A 24225-nucleotide genomic window follows, 5' to 3' on the forward strand; every position below is an offset into this window, starting at 1 on the left:
TACTCTAAGGCAAGTGCCTCCGTATTCACAGGAAAAAGTTCACTCGTGTAAATTCAATGTATATCCCGAAACCTGGCCACATTGAGTGAGTAAGGACAACATTGCAGGTAAAGAGTTATCTGGGTTTGATATAAAAAGTAAAAGATCATTGGCGTACAGAGACACTTTATGTTCAATTCCTTTCCTCAAAATCCCTGAAATATCTTTGCAGCTGCAAAACGTGATTGCTAGTGTCCCTATGGCCAGATCAAAAAGTAGTGGGCTTAAAGGGCATCCTTGTAGGTTCCTCTATGAAGATTGAAACGTTGAGATCGTTGAGAGTTGGTAAGGATAGAAGCAGTTGGACGTGTATATAACAGTTTAATCCACCTAATGTAGTTTGGTCCAAAGCCAAATTTTTCTAAGACTGTAAATAAATATTTCAACTCCACGCGGTCAAACGCTTTCTCTGCGTCTAGAGAAAGGACGCATTCTGGATCTGCCTCAGAGGTTGAGTACAAAATGTCAAATAAGCGAAGTATATTGAAATAAGAGTGACGATTTTTTGCAAAGCCAGTTTGATCCTCTGATATGATCAGTGGTAGTATACCCTCTAATCTACGGGCCAAAACTTTTGCCAAAATGTTGGCATCGACATTTAATAAGGAGATTGGCCTATAGGAGGAGCACTCCGTTGGGTCATTACATTTCTTTACGATAAGAGTGATGCATGCCTCATATAGTGATGCTGGCAGTTTGCTTTGCTTGAAAGATTCCGATAACACTGAGCTTAGGTGAGTGGAAAGTAACGAAGAAAACGTTTTGAAAAACTCCACCGGGAACCCATCAGGTCTGGGAGATTTCCCAGATTGTAATGAGCTGAGATAGCGGCTGCTATCTCCCCCTGCGATATAGGCTCGTCCAACCTAGTCGTATTGTCACGGGTAAGTATGGGGACATGTAAGTGACATAGAAAACTTTCCATCAACGTGTCATTTGGGAGATCAGAAGTGTAAAGTCTGGAATAAAAATTCTTAAATGGGTCATTGATTTTAGAGGGATCTGAGGTGATGTTACCATCATCCATCTGGATTTTTGTGATGTGCTGTTTTGCTTTAAATACCTTCAGCTGATTGGCTAACATTTTACCAGATTTGTCACCATGAGCATAAAACAGACTCCTGCTCCGCAATAATTGGCGTTCAACTGAATGTGTTGAGAGGAGGTCAAAGGTCATGGACAGTACCACCGGGGCATGGTCAGATATCACTATACTCTGATAATCACAGGAACGGGTAAATGGGATCAGTTGATTGTCAACAAGAAAGTAGTCAATCCTAGAGAAGGTATGGTGGGAATGAGAGAAGAAAGAGTACTCCCTCTCGTTTGGATGGAGATATCGCTATATTTCTGTGGCAGTATAGTTGTCTAGGAAAGACAGAATGAGTGATACAGATTTACTCATTATACCGGGGTTCGGAGAAGATCGGTCGAGCACAGGATCGAGCCAACAATTAAAATCCCCACCAAGTATGAGATGGTATGAGCTCAGGTCAGAAAGAGAAGAGAAGAAACCCTTTAGAAAATCCACATCGTCCACATTTAGGGCATATAGCTAAATGTAGCCTGAAAAGTGGAATGAAAATGCTGCCCCGCCCACCGCGACATCAGACGTGAATTGTCAGAACCATGAATGTGTGTTTCTTGTAAAAAAGCAATGGCTGTTCCAAATACACTTACAAAGTTCTCAATGCTTTGGTTTATACGTAGGGGCCCTTATTATGCTACCTTGTAAGTGTGGTGCTATTTTGAGTCTTGTTAGTGGTATAAAAAGCTATTTCTTTTCACGTTACTCTGTGCCCCGATGGCTAGCGTTATAAGCTAATTAGCGGTTTATGCTAAAACCGGTCATGGTTGATTAGCATGAAAACATATCCCAGAGAACGGACCAACTCGGTACACATGTGTTATTAACCCCAGGTTCATTTTGCGCCGGAATTGTCCTTTAATGTGTTAAAAAACCCTTCTTCTTTTAACAGGGTGATTTAAACCCTTGACATTCCATCTCAATAAATTTAAGGGACTAACCATTCTCCCTAGCAGAAAAGATGGGTTGGTAAGCACAGGTGGTATCAATACTCCAGGTAACAGGCTCAAGATAACATATTGAACACAAAATGACACAGAAAATATGTGCGTGGCTGAAACCGTTTGTTGCGACCTTCCAGGTTGATGACTTTAGCAGTAGCTTGTTTTCACGGAGGCTGGAGCATGCATTTTTTAGCTCACTGACACGCTGGCTCAGGTCCTCTGAAACAAGCTCGAGAGAACTCAGACGTTGGCCCTGGTCTTCCACGGTGGCCCGGACTTGGTCGAATTTCGTTTCCAGCAAGCTTAAAGTGGTCCTGAAGTCTGTTGCTAATGCCGAGCGGTGCTGGTCCAGTAGCGCCGAGATAGCCTCCATCGTTAAACTAGTTGGCGAGTCGTCCTTTTTTCCGGATCTGCCACTCTTTGAAGCCATTTTAAGACAGGTGCGCGTGAAATAAAATAAGTGCGCGTGGAATAAAATAAGTGCGCAAATTCTTTAACAATTTGGTTGTGAAATAAAAGGTTGTAGGAGCAAAAAGGTTTGAAACGAGGAGGAGCATGTGCGTCTTGCGTCTACTCCATGCTGCTGCCCCCATAAAAGCTTTTATAAAAATAACTTTTTGTCATATTTGCTGAAACTTTCACTATATCCTGACAGTGGGACATGAGACAGATAATGTTTGAAAAACCAGGTTCCTCTGGTTCCTCTTAGAGCTTCTAATGTATGTAAGAATCCATGGGGGCCTGAAAGAAAACAACCAATCAAAGCCAAGAAAGATAATGGATTGCTGAGTCTCATCCCCAGGTCATGAAATACAGAGTTGTTGTTTTTTTGGGAGGACAACATATTCCTTGTAATTAGCCAGATGCAGTCTACTTCTGTCACTGAAAGAAAGATTCAGTATCTTCAAATGCATGAAATAAGTCCTCTTCCTCTCTTACTCATCCAGATCCAATTCATCAATGGAGCTACATTACGTCTACATTTATTGGAAGAAAAACATCCTACAATCAGAAACACAGGTGGTATTTAGCTTCTCAACTTTAGGTCCATAGACAGCAGTTAATTTACTCTGAAAGCACAGTCACTGTTAGCTATCCTGGAACACACTGCCTCAACTTATCCTGTGCTATATTATTTTCACTGGTGGAGCTTTGGATGCTCTCACACCGTCAGTAATTATTCTGCCCAGTTTCCAAACAGGCACTATTTGCCAATGAACACTGAGATACTCCCTCTGTTTAAAAGTCAATGTAGCCGGGGTAATTTCTGACACTGTACTGTGCTTCTTCCAATGCTTAAGACAGTAGTGCTTCCAAAAACAGACCAAAAACAGAAAGAACTGAAAAAATTGATTGGTGGGATGAAGTTTTCAGCATGTTCTTAAAGCACATGATTTACACTAATCCAGCCCACCTAACTTGATCCTGTTTGGATGAAATGAATTGAGGCTGGTCCTGGATCCTGTTGGCAGTCCTCTAGACAACCCCTACTTGTATTAATATTAAATCACTGTTTCCTCTGGTCCACAGCAGACTGAACTCAGTTAAAGACATACAGTACCAGCTGTTGTCCACTAGACAGCAGAGGCATTCGATTAGTCCTGTACTGACCTCTACTGGAGGAAATGAAATACAGCAACAGTGAAGTGACTGTAACACTGGGGTCTTCAATGTTCTTCAGGCCAAGGAACCCTTAGCTCAGTGGTTAGGGGTTGCCAAAGCTTCATGGGGGGTCACAAGGCCTAATTTTAAGGGGTGTAAGAAACCTGAAAACTGAACACAAGATACATTCACAGAGCCTTCACTCACTGCTAAACAGCCTCGTCCTGCATTAGAAAAGTTAAAACAGCCGAAGAGCTGATAGAACCATGAAGAAGAAAACACGGCATTTGTGAAAAAGAAGCCTAATAAGTATGTGTGGTTGATAAAAAATAATAATAATAAAATAAAATCTCTCATTTTACACAAACCTCCTGCAGTTACTGTGTTAACTATTTGGGTTCATTTTACAGTTTATCAGTTGTCCTCTACTGTTATTGTTCTTTTAGAATATAATATGAAATATTCATAAAAAAATAACACTTTACTCAGTGACAGAAAAGGGTCCATTAAAGCTTTTGTAAAAATAACGTTTTGTTATATTTGTTGAAACTTTCACTATATCCTGACAGTAGGACATGAGACAGATATTGTGTGAAACAATCAGGTTCCTCTGGCTCCTCCTAGTGCTCCTAATGACAATTGCAAGAATCCACTGGGCCTGAACGAGGAATTTGAGCTATACAAATAAAACTGAATTGAATTGAATTGATGACACAGGAGTCACACACAAGTGCTCCTGAAATTCAATTCAATTCAATTCAATTCAATTCAATTCAATTTAAATTTATTTGTCGCCAATTCATAACAGAAGTTATCTCAGGACACTTTTCGACAAGGGCAAGGAAAAACTGCCTGTTAAAAGGCAGAAACCTAGGACAGATCCTTCGGCTCTAGGTGGGTGGTTGTCTGCCTCGACCAGTTGGGGTGAGAGAGAGAGAGAGAGAGAGAGAGAGAGAGAGAAAGAGAGACAGAGAGAAAGAGACAGACAGACAGACAGACAGACAGGTGCACAGCAACAACAGTATTGGCAATGGCAATGTAGCAGGACCATGGCAGGAGGCTCCACCAGGATGGATAAGAACTCTACTTTTAGAGACTATAGGAACCACAAGTAGCCCAGCATTCAGAGAACGTAGTGTTCTAGAGGGGTAATAGGGTACTATGAGCTCTTTAAGATATGAAGGGGCCTGACCATGAAGAGCTTTATAGGTGAGGAGGAGGATTTTATATTCTATTCTACATTTTACAGGGAGCCAGTGCAGAGAAACTAGTACAGGAGAGATGTGATCTCTTTTTCTAGTTCCTGTCAGTACTCGTGCTGCAGCGTTCTAAATTAATTGGAGCGTTTTAATGGACTTATTGGGGCAACCTGATAATAAAGAGTTGCAGTAATCCAGCCTAGAAGTAACAAATGCATGGATTAGTTTTTCTGCATCTGTCTGTGATAGGATGTGTCTAATTTTTGTAATATTACGTAAATGAAAGAAGGCAGTCCTAGAGGTCTGCTTCATGTGGGAGTTAAATGACAAATCATGATCAAAGATAACTCCAAGATTCCTGACAGTGGTGCTAGAGGCCAAGGTAATGCCACCTAGAGTAACTTTATCTTTAGACAGTGAGTCTCTAAGATTTTTGTGGCCAAGAACAAGAATTTCGATTTTTTCTGAGTTTAACATCAGAAAATTGCAGCTCATCCAGGATTTTATGTCCTTAACACATGTTTGTAATTTAGATAATTGATTAATTTCATCGGGCTTGATTGATAGATATAACTGCGTATCATCTGCATAACAGTGAAGCACCAATAGCCTGTGTCCAGCATCAGAATGCAACCACCTTTATCCTTAATCCTTATGACACAGCCACCAATTATGTTTCTGTCTTTAATTCAATTAAACACACACATCAGTTCAATATGAAGCTAAACACAATGTAGGCTACAAAGACTCACCAATCAGTAGATCCAGGCTCCTTGTAGATAAAATCCTGCTGAACACATCAGTCAGTGCAGTGGAACCAGTGTGGTCAGTCTCTGGCTCTCAGCTGGCGGACAGCCGGGCTAGCCCACTCCGATTCCGAAAGTAGTCAGTCCGAGACCTGACCTGGAGAGTCACAAATAACAAACGCTGCCTTCACTGTTACACTCCGACCCCCTCCCCTGTGTTAACCTTTCCTGTTCTGTTTTGACCACATTCAGAAACACAGGGGAGACTCAATGTTATACTTCTCCAGGGCTGAAACTGTCTACAGCTTTGGCATAATAGAATTCCTGAAATTCCATTATGGCTTTTGGTGTGCCACCCCAGGATTTCCAGTGGCCCCATCTGGCCACCCCTATGAAACATTTCTGGGGGCACCCCTGGGGGTAAGAAGTAAGGGTGCTGGTAGTCACAACTAGTGAGTGACTGGCTGGAATCTGTTCCCATTTTATTATTCTTTTCTTGATTTTATTCTTGCTGTCTTGTAACCTGGGTTAGGGTTAGGGTTAGAAAAGTTGTTGAGTAGATGTTCAAATTTGTTTTTTGTTTGTTTTGTGGTGAGTTTGTTTTCTAAACTTCTGTTCCCATGATCCAGAATGAACTTTGAAATATTGACTGCTGACAAGTTGTCCATTTTAGGCACACAGAGCCTCTGAAAGCTGGTGTTCTGCTGCCCTCTGTAGACCCTTTAAATGCCTTTTGATAGTACTGATCACATGCTCGGCTTTGACTTCCACCTCTCATGTGGGACTCATTATTACAACTTGTTCATTAATACTGTCAGCCTGCTGACAGGAGCTCATACTGGCACCCACAGAAATGTAACAAACACAAACACACAGGAAATGGCTTTAACATCTGGACTGAATCTGATTGGATGGAACTGTATTGATTCCTTTCACAGGAGCAGATGTCAGCATAGATAAGTAAACATTTCAAGATCATAACTCCTCTACGCACATGTTGCCATTTGAGCATGATGAACATAATAGAGCCAAATGTTAAAATCACATAACAAAAAGAAGGGAAGAAAATCAAATAGAATTAATTTTGTATCTAAAATAAGATAATGCTATCCAGTAAAATAAACCACCAACTCATCATATTCCAAAGCAAGAAGTGGATGGTCACAATCCACCGGGTCTGAACGAAAACAATCAGAGCCGAGAAAAGACAGAAAGACGCTTTGGGTTGGGAGCTTGAAGGGTCTCATTCTGAGTCTACTTCCCAGCATGAATATTTGATGACCTGGGTATCCAAAAGCTTAGTATCCTAAACTGACTTTAAACATGTGAATCTTAAAAACAATAAAAACATGTCACAACTCTACCTTGCTCCCAGGAGCTGTTCATGTATAGAAAGAAATAAAACCCCTCAGTCCCAACACAGTTGATTATTCTGATTTAGAAATGTCACTGTTTTGCATTTTTTTGTGTTGTAAGACTTTAAAAATCACAGTACGTGTACAAAGTAAAGTCAGTCCCACATGGTCTCCACCATGGCAGAAAGAAGACAGAGCATATGATTTGGGTTTATGTTGATTATAGCTTACTGCCAGGCACCAGAATCACCACAGAGGCTGTGGCACAGGGACAACTACCAAGGACAATGTCCAGCAGGTGCTGCAGTAGTTCTTATGGGCCATAGATTAGAACACAAACCTTCTAGCAACAAGATTCCTTCATTTCCATATTTTTTAGGTCAGAAGGTGAAAAATTATGGGTGGCTGGATCCCAGTGCTGACCCTGCTTTCTTTAAATAATGATAGGTATGTTTCCTGCCTGTGATCAGGTAAGGAAGTGTGTCCCATAATCAACTAAATGACCAGCCCGTACCAAACGTGGATGGGGTTGAAATCTGATCTGAGGTCAGTTAAATTCTTTCACAACAAACTGGAGAACCATTTCACAGGGTTAGGGTTATGTTGAAACAGGAAATTATCAAACATAAACTGTTGCTACAAAGATGGAAGCACACTGCTGTCTGAAATATCGACTTTGATGGCCAAGTATGTCGAGACATACAAGGAAGGTTCTCAGCAGCTTTCAATCTACTTACACACAGATTGTTTATCTGGACTGTACTTGAAGGGTTGGTAAAGGTAGTGCAAAGAATTCTGGAATAAATGTGTAGATAATGACTCACTCTATAACCGCTAGAGCAGGGTTCCTGCAGGTTTCAACAGGTTAAATTTAAGACATTTTTTTATGATTTAAACAAATAGGCTGCATGTATATGATTGAAGGCAGCACTTCAGAAAATCAACAATGCTGTAAAATCACAAGTTGCAATGTACACGATTGTGGCCAGAGTGTAATACTCTAATGTGCAATACTCTGGTTTACACTGTCATTAATACTGAAATTACAATTCAATTCAATTCAATTCAATTTTATTTGTATAGCGCCAATTCAAAACAGAAGTTATCTCAGGACACTTTTCAAATAGAGCAGGTCTAGACCGAACTCTTTAAAACATTAATTACAGAGACCCAACAGTACCACCATGAGCAAGACACTTGGAGACAAGGGCAAGGAAAAACTGCCTGTTAAAAGGCAGAAACCTAGGACAGATCCTTCGGCTCTAGGTGGGTGGTCGTCTGTCTCGACCAGTTGGGGTGAGAGAGAGAGAGAGAGAGAGAGAGAGAGAGAGAGAGAGAGAGACAGAGCGAGAGGGAGAGCGAGAGACAGACAGACAGACAGACAGACAGGTGCACAGCAACAACAGTATTGGCAATGGCAATCTAGCAGGACCATGGCAGGAGGCTCCACCAGGATCGATAAGAACCTGCGAGATGAGAAAGCACAAGAACTCCGGGGAAGAAGTGAAGTTAGTAACATGCATTAAAGGGACATGAATGAGTGCAGAAAGAGAGAGGAAGAGAGGAGCTCAGTGCACCATGGGAAATCCCCCGATAGTCTAGGCCTATAGCAGCATAACTAAGGGATGGTTCGGACTCACCTGATCCAGCCCTAACTATAAGCTTTATCAAGAGGAACGTCTTAAGCCTACTCTTGAATGTGGAGAGGGTGTCTGCCTCCCGAACCACAACTGGAAGCTGGTTCCACCAGGAGAGGTGCTTGGTAACTGAAGGCTGGCTCCTGTTCTACTTTTAGAGACTATAGGAACCACAAGTAGCCCAGCATTCAGAGAGCGTAGTGTTCTAGAGGGGTAATAGGGTACTATGAGCTCTTTAAGATATGAAGGGGCCTGACCATGAAGAGCTTTATAGGTGAGGAGGAGGATTTTAAATTCTATTCTACATTTTACAGGGAGCCAGTGCAGAGAAGCTAGTACAGGAGAGATGTGATCTCTTTTTCTAGTTCCTGTCAGTACTCGTGCTGCAGCGTTCTGAATTAATTGGAGCGTTTTAATGGACTTATTCGGGCAACCTGATAATAAAGAGTTGCAGTAATCCAGCCTTGAAGTAACAAATGCATGGATTAGTTTTTCTGCATCTGTCTGTGATAGGATGTGTCTAATTTTTCTAATATTACGTAAATGAAAGAAGGCAGTCCTAGAGGTCTGCTTTATGTGGGAGTTAAATGACAAATCCTGATCAAAGATAACTCCAAGATTCCTGACAGTGGTGCTACAGACCAAGGCAATGCCATCTAGAGTGACTATATCTTTAGACAGTGAGTCTCTAAGGTTTTTGGGGCCAAGAACAAGATTTTTGTTTTTTTCTGAGTTTGACATCAGAAAATTGCAGCTCATCCAGGATTTTATGTCCTTAAGACATGTTTGTAATTTAGATAATTGATTAATTTCATCGGGCTTGATTGATAGATATAACTGCGTATCATCTGCACAACAGTGAAAGTTAATGGAGTGATTCCTAATAATGTTGCCTAAAGGGAGCATATATAAAGTAAATAGTATTGGTCCAAGTACAGAACCTTGTGGAACTCCATGACTAACTGTAGTATTTATTGAAGATTCATCGTTAACATGTACAAACTGCGAACGATCTGATAAATATGACTTAAACCAGCTTAGTGCGGTTCCTTTAATGCAAATCCAAATTACACTGTTCTGTTTATTCAGTAGCACACCAGTTCTCAGCATTATTAGTAGTCATTACTGTTGTTATATATTGTGGTATACATCATGCATTTATTTATTTATTATATACATTTTTGGGGGCGACTTTTATTTCCTTTAAATGATAGAGAGTCAGCTGCAGAGTGATAGGGAAGGGGGGAAAGAGAGGAGGACGACATGCAGCAAGGACCAGGCCAGCTCTACCAGGTGAGCCACCAAGGTGCCCCAGTATACATATTTTAAAATGTCTTATTTTTTATATAAACTGTTGTTTTATATTGTAATATAATGCACATATATTTTAACATATGTCCAGCGGCTGGACTCATTGTTTATATTATTATTTATATTGCTTAGCATTTCTTTGTTTAGCAACTTGAGCAACTGTAAGGCAACCAATCTCCTTACCTACTACTGAAACTAACAGTTACAATTCGTCAAACCATATTTATATAGTTATTACTGTCAAAGTTCCACTCCATTATGATTACATGGTAATGCAGCAGTATATAGGCTACTGATCCGTCTGCACAGCATTACACTGGAATAACAATGTAGATGAGTACAAGCACAGAGTGGATGTTCATAGTGACGGATGATCGATCTCAAGGAAGTTTTTATGGCATGCTGAAATGAATAAGACACAGTGTTGTGTCTTGTCAAATGCTCTGTTAGATGTAAAAATTGAATATGTCCTCAGTGAGAGGATGTGGCTGTCATGGATCTATTGGCTTTGACATATCAAAGATGGAGTCAGGTGATGTGATTGGCTGCTGACAGTCTCTGAGGCCCATGTGATTTCTCTTCTGATGCATCAAACTAACAGCCTGCCAGGATCATTGTCTGATCTACTTCCCAGTCTGCGCTTTCAAGGAGGACAGGTGTTCCTCTACCTGTTAGACCAGCTTTCATTCACATTTTACAGTTAAATCAGCAGAAACTGCCCGTCAGGCTGGAAAATATGCAGTGAAATAGCCACATAAGGCCTGGTGAGAGGTCATTTTAGGGTGTCATTTACAGCACCTCCACTATTAGGATACATTTACATATTCTTTGCAGTCAAACACTATTATCTCTAAGTACATCGCGGTCCTTTCAAGCAACACTTTCCCTCTTGAAGCCATGTTACAGGGGGGCGTTTTCACTGAATTTTCCCTCTACTGAATTTTTCCCCTTTGCAGCATCAGTAGCACAGAGCCAGCCTCCGACCAGACTACGCTGTTCCTGCTTGCTCTCTCTGTGTGTGTTTTTTCCTAAGGTTGGGAAGCAAGATTACGCACAAGGACAGCAAATAAACAGAACCAAAACAAAGCGCGCCGTCTTTCACCGTGTTGACGTCCATCTGTGTTCCGTGCAGGAGCATCTCTGACCCGCGCTAAAGGAGGACTAAACAGGTACAAACTTGGAGGGTTTCTCCATTTTTCATGCCTCGGCGCATATCCGGATTTACGGGGACGCTGTTACTTTCCATGTCTGATGTGATTACACACATGCGGAGGATTGGAGGCGACATTGGCAGAGAAGGGGGCGGGCGGGGGCTACTTTAAAGAAATGGGTCGTTGTGTGTGTCTGTTGTACAATAACGCCTGAGTGCCCCGCGGAATGTGTAACGTTACAAATAATTTTGTTAAGCTAGCTAAACGAAGCCGACCTGACATAGCTAACCTCAACCCATGTGTTTCCCCTGCTAAATTAGCGCTAATAAATAAAAACACTTCTCGTGCGCGCTAGCGTCGCCTGTCAGGGTTTTCAACAATTGAAATAACCTACAAGTCCCAGTTTAACGTCTGCGTAGCTACGCTAGGTTCGGTACAGTAACGTTAGCCGACACGGCCGCGGTCACATTCCCGTCTTTTTCCACTCGGCTCGTGCGCCGAACACTGCACGCACACATCATATCCCTCCACCTTCGGAGCCAGCGGTAACTCTGTGTTAATTAGTGCGTACATGTAAATGATGTGCGAGGTCTCCGGCGTCGCTGCTGCAGGCCGCAGCCGCTCACACTGCTCTCTGCTGGGGCTTGTTTACATGGAAACGTCGGTAGTTTTTTTTTTTTGGGGGGGGGGTTAACCTTTCCCCCGTAACATCCTCCGTCAACATACGGTTTAAAGAGAAAAAAAGAAGAAAGCTGCCGGTCTTCTTTATGATAACCTATATTCAAGTAGTGGACGTGACGTATGTTGTTTCTCTACTGTTATAACACAACAACAACAATTAGTCAACACTCATTATGCTACTATGTTAAATCACTTTCTCGCGCAGAAAGGCTGTCAACCTCAGCCGGAGACACAGGGGCGGACCTAGAGGAATATTGAGAGGGTGGCGGGGAGACTTTAAACGGTGGCAGAAATATCTGCTGATATAATCAATCACATATATTTGATCGGAAAAAAACCCCAAATGAAGATATTGGAACTCATTATCACATTATTGTGGCACATTAGTAAAAACACTGAATAGAGATATCTAAAGAACATTAGAAATCAATACATTTTTCCAAAGACATCTTTTGTCACTTAGTCTAAAATGTGCCTAGAATAAATCACTAAATAACATGTTAAATTAATTTTAAACGATATAAATTAATGTGTTAAATTTGACACCAAACTGGGCCAGGCCAGACATTTTTCAGGGTTGGCAGCTGCCACCCCATGCCTAGATCCACGCCTCCAGAGACATCCGCACTGTGGGTGTGTTTGATGCTTCATTGAGTGTTTCCTATGGAAACAGATTCCCCTGGTTTTTCTCGTTCAGTCGTGCGTGTTAGAGGTTATCTGTTCTTCACCTCGAGCTGATACCTGACTGAGTTCATCATGTGTTACGCTGAGTTTATTTACAGTAGAAAGGATTTTGTTGGGAAGGTCGTAGGGGTCCACAGAAAAATGGGGAATATTGTAAAGTTAGGCCCGATCTGATACAGTATGGGTAAATGGGTTAAATATCGGAACAATGTCATTTATATATGTACCGATCCAGATTCCATGGTCTGATTTTTTTATGAATTATAAATATGTAATAATACAATTTGAAGTCCATAGACAAAATATTGTTGCAAAAATGGATTAATTAGTAATCAAACAGTAGGTGGTTTCGGAACTGAAAACAGGTGGATTGGCACATCTCCAGAAATTTTTTATTTTACAATTATTTCACTGACAATAAGTTAGCCCAATCTACAGTACAGGCAGTAATGGAATAACTAAATCTTATCAGACGGATTTCCCTGAGACTGCTGGATGTCTATCAATTTGGGATCCATGACACCGGAAAGGTTGAGAAGCACTCATTTATGTAGCCTTTGATATAGTACAAAAAGGTTTAAAAACATGGAAATATCAATTAAAGTTACAAGTGTCTTTGGTTAGTGTAATTCATCCCTCATAAATATTTATAAAGTCATATTTATGTACACTTGAATGAACAGTTTAATTATTATCCAATAATCAATTTATTGCCCAGCACTGTACAGCACTCTGGCTTTATGTGTTTGGCAATTACACTAAGATATTATAAAAGGGTCAGTTCACCTTCATTACAGTTGGCCAAAATAAACTATGCTGACAGTTTGTCCAGGTTTTAAAATAAACTTTAATTTAAAAAGTTGTCTGCAGTTTTAAGAGGAACTACTTTCGACAGAAGAAATATTCCCTATGAAAACTGTCTCCAGTGTGTTCTGTGGATACGCTGGGGAAACAGGGGCGCTGTTTGTGTCATTTTTTAATGCAATGACCACTATAAAAAATGTCATTCACTTCCATTGTGTTGGTGTGGAAGCTGAAATTGAGACAGATCTGTGTGGACTGAAACCACTTTATTCAATGTAGGAGAACTGACTCTTTGACAATATATGGATGTTTTTTGTTTAATAGTATATACAGGTGTGTTATTGCTCCTGTTATTGACTGTCTGTGTCCAGAGGAGGATGTCAGCCAGAGGAGGAAAGAAGAAGGCCACCAAGCTGTCCCGTTCAGCCAGGGCGGGGGTCATTTTCCCTGTGGGGAGGATGATGAGGTACCTGCGCACCGGCACGCACAAATACCGCATTGGCATGGGGGCACCAGTCTACATGGCAGCAGTTATCGAGTACCTGGCAGGTAGGGGGGTTGTCACATGATTCAGGCTTCACAAATACCAGGTTCAGTGTCTGTGACAGCATGTTTGTGTATGCTCATAATTCTAGCTGTGAAAAAAATGAAAAATAAAACATACATATAATATATAATTAAATCATTGTTGTGGAAATAGAAATTAGCTTTTAAGCCAGTAACACAAAGAAGACAGACTTCCTATTTTCTCTTTATTTGTTGTGTCCACATCCGTCCTGCAGTAATCCTCACAGGAGACGTTGATCCAAAGGTCTCCACTGTTGTTTTCTTGTTCCTTATATGCTGGGGTGGGGGGAATCACACAATGGAAAGTGAATCAGTTGAAATATCAGAACATACACTGTCTGTTTGATGGGTTTCTACACTTTGCTCTCTCTCCTCTAAGCTGAGATCTTGGAGCTGGCAGGAAACGCAGCGCGGGACAACAAGAAAGGCAGAATAACTCCCCGGCATATCAAGCTGGCTGTGGCCAACGACGAGGAGCTCAACCAGGTAACACATTGCTCTACAGATGGCTGACTAGCAGCTTTACATTTCTGCTAGTACAATAGTCACAAGTGGGCTATCATATGGACATCATCATGTGCAAACAAACTTCTCTGACTCAATCACAATCATCTCTTGCCAAAACAACACTGTTCACTGTAGTTTTTACAGTAAACAAGTCGACTCGAAGTCAGGCAGATCCGTTGTGTGTTGCTCAATGAGAATTCTCCTCTGAAATCTCAAGAAAGGTGAGGACTTGATGCAACGGAATTTGCTGCACCAAATTCAAAACTTGCTGTACCCAGTAGTCACTTCAACACAAAAACACAGGAAAATAAGGACCAGGTTGAAAAATACTGAGGTTAAAGGCTGTCCGCACCAGGAACAATAATAAATAAACATTTCTTAAAAAAAAATTGTACATCAAGTGGTTGGGCGGAGTCCACAGCACACCTATAATGACAACAACAGTTGCAAATGATATCGTTGGGATCACTTTCAGTGATTTAATGAACAATATTGTGGTATACAACTTATTAAAGGCGTATATAAAAAACATACTACAAACTCTTGTAACAGAGAGTTGATTCTCCTAACTTTTTGTCCCTGCTCTTAGTACAGCAGTAACAACTCATCAGCCTTAAACTGCAGACACAGCCAGAGCAGGCACTGTGCTTGGGGGAGGTATTGTTCATCAGTGTGGATGCTCACATCGTTATCATCATAGTTACTGTTCCTGGGGTGGACAACCCTTTAAGCCAGGGGTCTCAAACTCATATTGGCTTGGGGCCACTGCTGGTATTGTCCTCTCATAGGAGGGCTACTTCAATGTTCAAGTACTACAAGAAAGTACAATATTCTTACTGCTGTTTGCATTTTTTCCTTAAAAATGTGTTGTTCAGAGCCAAACAACAAATGAAGGCCTGAAACAAGCACTGTTCTTATCTTTGCGCCAAAGAAAAACTATTTTTAAAACAGAATTGCTTTTTATATTAATTTTATATGAAGTTGCAGTATAATTGATATAAAACAACTAGTTAAAAAATAATTAAATGTTTCATCATATAGCATATCGCGGGTCAGAGAGAGGGGGATGAAATCCCAGAAACCGCACGGCTGTTTAAGGCCCCTTTAAGTGTTTGTTTGGTCACTGGGTGGAAAATGTCTCCACACCAGGAGTGACATTAAAAGTAGTGACGCCCTCCACGCCATTCTCTTAAGTGAAGAAGACCTCAACATTCAAAGAATAACTCTCTCTGCCAAGTGGGGCCTCCCGTGGATCAGGTTGCCCAGTGCACCTTTAACCCCATCTCCTCTGCAAGACGCACCAGTGGCTCCATCACTACAAACACTCACTGTACAGCTGAGCTGTGTTCAGACTCAGAACATTCAACTGCAGTGGAGAGATGTCTGTATGTGCAGTGGTGCAGCCTTAAGAAAAACTATTTGGGTTTGAGGAGTTGTAATTGTTATATTAAGGTACTGTCCTGATAGTGTTATTGCAAGTGTTCTCCCTGTGTGCAAGGCATACTGTATGCGTGGTGAGTGTGAAGGTTTCAGCTGACAGCAGATGGTGTGTATAGCAGCTAATATTTCAGAAGGCATGAAGTATCCCAACACTGCGGTTAACCTCTGCTGGGAACAGCCACTGCCATTTCACATCTGCTCAAACAAGACAAGCCACCGTTTCTTAAAGAGAACATCTCGCTCATGAAGAAATAAGGTGTGTTATTGTATGTTGTAGGTCTAGACTCACAAGCCTCTTAACACTTCTCTCAATAGAGACTGAGGACTTTCTCCCAGCTTTGGGTGCTAAAAGTGCGTGGAAATTATGAGGGGGATTAAATTCCAGATGAACTTAAAAATGCCCTTTTAACCCTTTAATATTACATCCCAGTCATAATGTACCACTATTTATTGTATGCCAAATAAATGTACAAAAAATAAATGTCTTATTATTTTTCAATCGTTAACAGTATAGCTTTCTGCCAGAGCGGAGTGTTTATGGGGTACAAAAGCACAACTTTATCACTGATTTGGGTGAAACCTGATCATATTTTATGGATAAAATGTTTTCTAGTCTTCCCACTGACTCTGCCTCAGCTCAACACTAACTGCTGGCTGACGTTCACGTCCAATGGAACAAGGCTCATCAGCCTCCCAGTGAAAATGGCCAGACCAGGAACAAACACAACCTTCGAGACAAATGGAGGACAGTTTGATGACAGCGGTACTGAGGAGATTCTAGGAGTTTCCAGATGGACTTGTTGCTAAAAGTAGCTAACTGCCACCAATGGGAATGTTAGCTGCCGTTAGTAAGTAATCCAGAGTCTTTAGGGCGGTGACGTGAAGTTGTTTGTTCAGAGGCAGAGCGGGTCGTCCACTAATCAGAAGGTTGTTGGTTCGATACCCGGCTTCTCCCTCCACGTGTCGAAGTGTGTGTGAACGTGTATGAATTAGTTTTTGTTCGATGATCACTGAGTGAATGTGTGTGAAAGGGTGAACGTGGCATGTAGTGTAAAAGCGCATTGAGTGGTCGGAAGACTAGAAAGGCGCTATACAAGTACAGGTCCATTTATCATTTACATCTGCAGTTTGTTTCACTGTGGAGGAGAACGGGAGGAGAGATTATTTCAGGTGATGCGTGTTCTTGAAGTAAGGGGTGAACATTTGTTAGCGGCTGTTCTCACCACCGTTCAAGCAACTAAATTGCATTTAGAAATCCCTGGATGATTGGTTGGCACTGGGATTTCTGATTGTCTGGTATCACAAGACTATTGTAGGACAATCAAACAATTGGTTTCTGAAATATTTTTCTCCATCAGCTTCTGCGGGGGGTGACCATATCAAATGGAGGGGTTCTACCTCGGATCCACCCAGAGCTGCTTTCCAAGAAGAGGGGAGGTCGGGTGAAGGTGGACAGCCAGGCGTCCGTCCCAGAGAAGCAGGAAGAACGCTCAAAGAGCAAGAAACCCATAAAATCCTTTAAAAAGGTTAAAGGCAAACGAGGTCGCAAGCCAAAGGTCAGTCAAGCAGAATGGAAAGAGTATACAGGAAGTTCAGCAAGACAGTCTTCACTAATACACCACTTTTATGATTTTTGACTTTTATGTCGTAGAACAAAACGTGAAAATCTCTGAAGCTAGAGTTAACCACAGACCTTATTTATCTTTAATCAGGTGCTAAAACGCTAACTCATTTGCGGGTTTTAGGACTCACTCCTGCAGTACTCTATAGTCAAGACCTCACGAGTCCAAGTCAGAGCAGCTCTGAGATCCAGTCAAATACATTTTTAAAAAAAGTTAGAAACTGGACCTTGAGATAAGATTATTATGTCAAACAACTAGGTCCAGGGTTAAAACTTTTACACTTAACACGTTTTAAACTTCAATTAAAATAAATCAAATTTTGAAGTAAACAAACCCAAGGATTTGATGAAACGTTGTCTGCCATTTTTTTTTACTCTGTCCTATAGTTTGATACTAAGCTCAATTATTATTATTTGTCACTCTCTTGTGATGGAAGTGTGGTTTAAATAAATGCCTTTTTTTCTCCATCTGGCAAAGAGCACAGACAGTGAGTCCGTACCAAACTCCACAGTGGAAGATGGTCCAGGAGATGGATTCACCATCCTGTCAGCAAAGAGCCTGTTCCTTGGACAAAAGGTAACTCATCCGACTGACATAATGCCAGTGCTGATGTTTTGTGAACTGAAGCTGCCGAGCCATCAGAACGTTTATCTTTACCAAATAACTGTGATACACAATATTATCACAATAATCATGGGATCTATACTATTTCCCTTAAAAAAAAAATTGTGGGATACAACAAACAAGCTGAACCTTCAGCCATGGTGACAGGTTTATGATTTTGGAATGACTGGATAGTCATGGGACGATATTCACGATCATCACCATAATGAAAATTGACCACTATATATTCATGTTTTTATGGCAATACGCAATAATATCGTATATTATCCCATCCCTAATCAGAACCAGTACATGTTAAGGTCTTCCAATTGATTGACTATAGCCGCTGTTCTCTCTAGTGGTGTAAAAAAATATTGAAAAATAATATATACTGTTTTGTGTTATTTTATTGATTATGAAAAACACTATAAATGTTTATGTTTAAACCCCCAGTCACTAGATAGCAGTGTTGTAAACTGAGGGCTATGATGTATGATGTTACAGATATTGTGATAAATACAAATGTAAATAAACAAAATTCAACTTTCTTAACTCAAATTTTATGTAGATGATGGTGTGTTCTTAATACTCAATTAAATTAGATAAAAAAGAAAATATATAGCTTGATTACATTATGGCAATATGTTGAATTTGTAACCTCTGTATCGTTATACGTATCATATCGGCAGATTCTAGCCAACACAGCCATATTTTTCTCACACCGTGTTGTTGACTTTGTGAACCCACAGCTGTCACTAACAGAGAGTGAAATCAGCAAAATTGGTACAATCAAGGTGGAGGGGATAATTAACCCAACAAACGCAGAGATGGACCTCAAAGACGGAGTGGGTGAGGAGGCGGCGTTCATTTTATTTCTCATTCACAAGTTTTAAGGCTGCCCTCTACCCATCATCCAGTCCTGAGCTCACCCATTGCTGTGCAATGTTTTCAGGCAACGCCCTGGAGAAAGCCGGAGGCCGAGAGTTCATGGACGGAGTCAAGGAGCTGCGGAAAGCACAGGGGCCTTTGGAGGTGGCATCAGGTACAGACTGACACGGGACAAAATCCTCATACAGGGAAAAGTGTGTCAGCTGTGCTGTTTGAGGCTACGATTGAAGGCAAAATGCTAGTCCCTGCATTTTAGAAGTCAGTCACATAGTAATCAGCAAACAAAAATGGGACAAGTGAATTGACACAAAGAACCCTTTTAATTTTAACTTAAAGTAACATGGCAGCCATGGTCATCACTATAATTTGGTGAACAGAATATTTATTCTACATTTCTTTAAACATTTTTGTTTAGTTGATTTTTTAGGCTCAATGATAAAAAATACATCTTACATACAGTTGCAATCAGAAATATTCAACCCCCTCACCTCAAAATACATTATAGTGATGTGGATGAAAGATAATGACAATAAATGAGAAAAAAACCTCATTAGACAACAAAGTTATTTTGACAACAGAAGTTGACCTAACAAAAAAAGAAATTAACTCTTTTAACACATGTGCATGTGCAGTATTATTCAACCCCCAGCTTCAGTACTTGGTGGAGCATCCTTTAGCTTTTATAACTTCTAACAAACGTTTTCAGTAAGTGCTAACAAGCTTCTTACAATTCTTGATCGGAATCTTTGCCCATTCTTCATGTGCAAAAGCCTTTAGCTCAATGATGTTTGATGGCTTCCGTGCTGCAACTGCCTTCTTTAAATCCCACCAAAGATTTTCAATCGGATTTAAATCTGGTGACTGAGAAGGCCACTCCATGGCGTTCCAGGATCTTTTTCTCAACCAAGCTTTGGTTGACTTGGAGGTGTGCTTGGGTTTATTGTCTTGCTGGAAAGTCCAATGATCACCAAGGTTTAATTTGTCAACAGAATGCATCAAGTTCCTCTTTAAAATGGCCTGGTATTTCTGGGATCCATGATGCCTGGTACATGATCAAGATTGCTAGTTCCTGCCGCAGAAAAACAGCCCCAAATCGTCAATGACCCACAAACTGCTGGTCCATATGTCCAAACAGTTTCATCAGTCCATAGAACTGTCTCCCAAAACTCTGTAGTCTTATCCAAATTCCTCCTGGCATATTCTAGTCGACTTTTGATGTTCCTTGTGGTCAAGAGTGGAGTGTGTCTTGGAGTCCGGCCATGAAGTCCTTGTTTATTCTGTGCATGTCTTAAAGTTGCCAATGAAGCACTTGTACCAGCCTTCATCAGGTCATCCTGTAGGTGTCTTGCAGTCACACAGGGGTTTCTCTTAGTTGTTCTGACTAAGTTGCTAAGGGCCCTTGATGAAATGTTAGGCTTTCTTCCACGGCCAGGCAGGTTTGCAGCTGTTCCAATAGTTTTAAACTTCCTTATAATGCTCCCAATGGTGTCTCTTGGAATATTACATTTTTTGGAAATCTTCTTATACCAAAGCCCTTCAGGTGTGATGAAATAATCTCCTCTCTCAGCTTTTGTGGAAGCTCCTTTGTCTTTCCCATGATTGCAAGTCACCTTCAATACCTTCAAGGGTGGGGTTTCTATATGCATCACAGCCGAAGCAAATGAAGGATCATTATAGAGTTCCCAAAGGCTTAATTATGTTTCTACTCCACTTTTGGTTGAATTTTTCTGATTGCAACTGTACTCAAGCTGAACAGGTGTTTACGAAAAGCATTTTAACTATGGACGCTCCCTTGGTAGGTGAATGGTTACAGCACATCAGAACTGGCCACGCGATCAGAACTGACCTTTGTTGCATGTCACATCCCTTCCCACAGTTTTCTCTTTGTTCCTATCAAATGAAGACAAAAATGCCCCAAAAAGAGTATCTGTAAAAACAAAGAAATAACAGTAGATTATCTTCAGTGCTGCTTTGGGAAATGCACGTAGAGTGTTCATGGAACACTGTTAACTTCTAAGATGGATCAGGGTACAGGAATGGGTTCAAGCTTTCCACTCAGTGTTTGTGTGTTTGCCTCCTGCAGTGGCAGTGAGCCAGGCCAGTGGGATGGCAGCCCGCTTCATCATCCACTGTAACGTCCCTCAGTGGGGTTCAGAGAAGTGTGAGGACCAGCTAGAGAAGACGGTGAAGAACTGCCTCTCAGCGGCAGAGGAGAAGAAGCTCAAGTCTGTGGCTTTCCCTTCACTTCCTGCCGGACGGTGAGTCCACTTTGACACAGCGCTGTGTGCCGGTCAGTATTTATCCACTCAGAGCAGGTTCACAGTCTGATGGACAGACTCCTGGCTCAAACTGAAATGATGTCTGTGAATCACTCAGCAGGGAAACAAAGGGTTAAACATGTGTGTTTTTTCTCAAATAAAGTCTTTGATGTGGTTGTCATGATAGCAGTCTTACTAAGTCTAACATTTCTGTGTCACTTTCAACCCAAGTGAATGCAGTCAGATTTAAGTAAAGAGCCCAGCAGCAGAAGGTGGAACATGCAGAGACAGGTGTCTTGTTGGCCCAGTAAGAGCTCTGTAATAACAGTATCACATATTCAACTTCTCTTATGTACAGAGAAAATCAAATCAGCTTTTTAACTTATGAAACGTACACGCTTATGAAGTTATTGAGGAGAGTCTTCTCAGATCAAACTATTTCCGCCTCACACTCCTCACATTATTCATGCCAACTGATGAATATGATAAATGAACATCCAGTAAAGCACTAAACATACAACATGTAAGCAAACAGGCATTAATGGCACTTTATAAACCAGCAGCACAATTCTCCAGTGATTGATGAAGCTGATGTGAGTGTATCAGTGGATTCACTGTAAGAAGTAGTGAGTCAGTTACTCACACTGACAGTGGTCATTAATCAAGACTTCAAGGGAAAAATATGCTTTGAAATCCATCAGTGAAGCAGCCTGAGAGACAACACAGAACACTCGTCTTCCTTTGTATCATTTAAAGCATACTATACTATGCATGTCCTAAATAGAAGTGTGTGTGTCTTTGTGTGTGTGTATCTGAGACCCTGCAGCCCTCTGCCTGTATTTTCCTATTTTGCTGTGTGTGGGAAGTTTCTGGGTGTCAACCTTTGGACAGCACACAGGCTCTGAGATCAGGAAAAAACGTAATGACCAGGTTACATCGCTGTCTCTCTCTGTCTCCCTGTCTGTGTCACGCTTTAGATGCTCCTATGGTAGATAAAACTCAATAAAGTGATCTCCAGGGTGCCTTTCTAGTGGATGACACATGATAGGGTGCTAATCCTAACCCTGCCTGAACTGTTTCACCATAAATAATAAACTTTGCTGGCACCTTTTTTTTTTTTTTTTATTTATTTATTTTTTTTGCCACTCAAACAGCCTGACCATCGGTTCACACTGCGTACCTGATAGGTGTGTGTGGCAGTTTCTAAACAAAAATACACAGTGAAAATGGTCTGATTATAGTGATATCGACATTATAGCAGCAACATATTCAGCTTTCACTACAGTTTCAATGTCTATGTGTAAAATGTGTCACAGACATGGAAAAAATATAAATGTATTTGTTAAACTCAACACCTCCTGTATCTGTTTGAGATTAAAAGCTCTCTGGTGTTTCTGTGAACAGAATCCATTCTTATTTTAACAGACTTTATTGTATTTTATGTATCAGGCAGATAGGGCTGGCAGCAGCAGCCATGTAGCTGACATGCTGTTGGTGTATACACCGCATGCGTGCCAGATGCAGCAGTTCAGTGCAGCAGCCGTCTGTACAGGTAGGCAGTGTGAACCAAGGGTGAGTCCGCCACTGGTGTGTCACTGAAGCACAATGCAGGTCTGCGTGTCAGTGTCTGACCGAGGGCAGACGGGATGAAGCTACACAAACCTTTTTAAGAAGGTGGTTGAATGAAGAGGGAGGCTGTGTTCACACAGTCGCTGTAAACGGTAATATTAGTGCAAGATTCATTTTCATTAGACATTTAAACAGCTCAGGAATATTGTTTTTTTTGCTGTTTCAGACCTTCTGAACCTTCCATTTGCTAATATGGAGATTAGGCTGAATTAAATCCATGAAATGGGAAGACCTGTCTGATTGTGTGGACAGCCTCAGACTCATTATTATATTATAGTTGTTTCACTATTTCGCCAACAAGCTCATGAAGCTGTGAGAAGCATTTCTCTTTAACGGTGATGATAAGTGTAGATTCATATTTACAGTGACATTTCACATCGTTATGGTTTGCCTTTAGCTGTGGCTCATCTGCATTAATATCAACAGTTATGTATATGCTGCTCAGCACAGATTCATGTAACAAGCTCAGTCTCTCTCACAGGAACGGATTCCCGAAGCAAACGGCCGCCCAGCTCATCCTCAAGGCCATCTCCAACCATTTTGTGTCGTCCACCAGCTCCTCCCTGAAAAACATTTACTTTGTTCTGTTTGACAGCGAGAGCATCGGAATATACCTTCAGGAAATGGCCAAGCTGGACGCCAAGTGAGGATTCTGGTTTTAGGGTTTGTTTTTCTAACTGTTGTCCGTTGCAGCCGGTGTAGATAGGCGATGCGGCAGTAGGGGTTTTGATGTGGAATCTGTCTCGGTTAAGAGGAAAAAAAACAATATTTGTGAGTGGAGTGCTGTTCACGTTTCTGTTCCACTGTCCCTTCAACAGATTGCATTCTTTATAGATTAGATCATTTAAATACGTACAGTTTGACATTATGGTTCCTTGTTTCAATGATGTTTTTACATTCCATGTACAAATATAACAGTTTTTTTCCTGCCCTCTGTAGTTTCTGATACAGTTAGTTTACTAAAAAAAACTGTGGTTCTCATTCTGCTTTGAAATAAAAACGGAGATGTTTTACACCAGAGATTCACTCACACTTTCAACACTTACATGTTTGTCTCATTTTTCAGGATATTGTTTTAAAATAATCTCAAATGTTACAGTAAAAACACTGAATGTCAAGCAGACATCACTAAAGAGCACATTTGACAGCAGACTGGATACCAGCATTTGATGGACAAGTTACAGATGATGTCTCAGCGTTCCCACGCATCCTGGAAAGCCTGGAAATTTAGATAGTAGCATTCCAGTCATGGAAAAACCTGGAAATTGATTAAAGCTCTAGGAGCAAATATCCTGGAAATGATCTGTGTTGTCCTGGAACATTTTAATTGTGTTTTAGCCCTTCACTCAGATTACATAAACCTAGGTGAGTATTTTGTTTGAAACTGTTGACTGTTGGTAGGATAAACTGCAGTATGACACTTCAAAGTACAAGATGGAAACACTCCCTTTTCTTATCAGCTCCCGTATCA

General features: G+C 41.0%; 1 protein-coding gene and 1 long non-coding RNA gene across 2 annotated transcripts in view; both read left to right on the top strand.

Moving 5' to 3' along the window:
- Window positions 1–24225, top strand: part of LOC127377137 (uncharacterized) — a 417826-nt gene that overhangs the window by 389904 nt on the left and 3697 nt on the right. The window lies entirely within an intron of this gene.
- LOC127376831 (core histone macro-H2A.2) lies at window positions 10875–23767 on the top strand. Its single transcript, XM_051424144.1, has 9 exons — window positions 10875–11089; window positions 13612–13789; window positions 14187–14293; window positions 17113–17310; window positions 17854–17952; window positions 18729–18828; window positions 18932–19021; window positions 20951–21125; window positions 23236–23767. The coding sequence occupies exons 2-9, from the start codon at window positions 13618–13620 to the stop codon at window positions 23399–23401; spliced, it is 1107 nt and encodes a 368-aa protein (XP_051280104.1). The 5' UTR covers window positions 10875–11089; window positions 13612–13617; the 3' UTR covers window positions 23402–23767.

The sequence above is a fragment of the Dicentrarchus labrax genome, unplaced genomic scaffold (genome assembly GCF_905237075.1).
Source record: "Dicentrarchus labrax unplaced genomic scaffold, dlabrax2021, whole genome shotgun sequence".
In the NCBI taxonomy this organism is placed as follows: domain Eukaryota; kingdom Metazoa; phylum Chordata; class Actinopteri; family Moronidae; genus Dicentrarchus; species Dicentrarchus labrax.

What these genes read in the sequence shown, in the direction of transcription:
- LOC127376831 (XM_051424144.1), top strand. Translation starts at nt 13,618, where the DNA reads ATGTCAGCCAGAGGAGGAAAGAAGAAGGCCACCAAGCTGTCCCGTTCA. An exon ending in AGTTATCGAGTACCTGGCAG is followed by an intron (nt 13,790 to 14,186) that starts GTAGGGGGGTTG and finishes CTCTCCTCTAAG; the next exon opens with CTGAGATCTTGGAGCTGGCA. An exon ending in AACGAGGTCGCAAGCCAAAG is followed by an intron (nt 17,311 to 17,853) that starts GTCAGTCAAGCA and finishes CATCTGGCAAAG; the next exon opens with AGCACAGACAGTGAGTCCGT.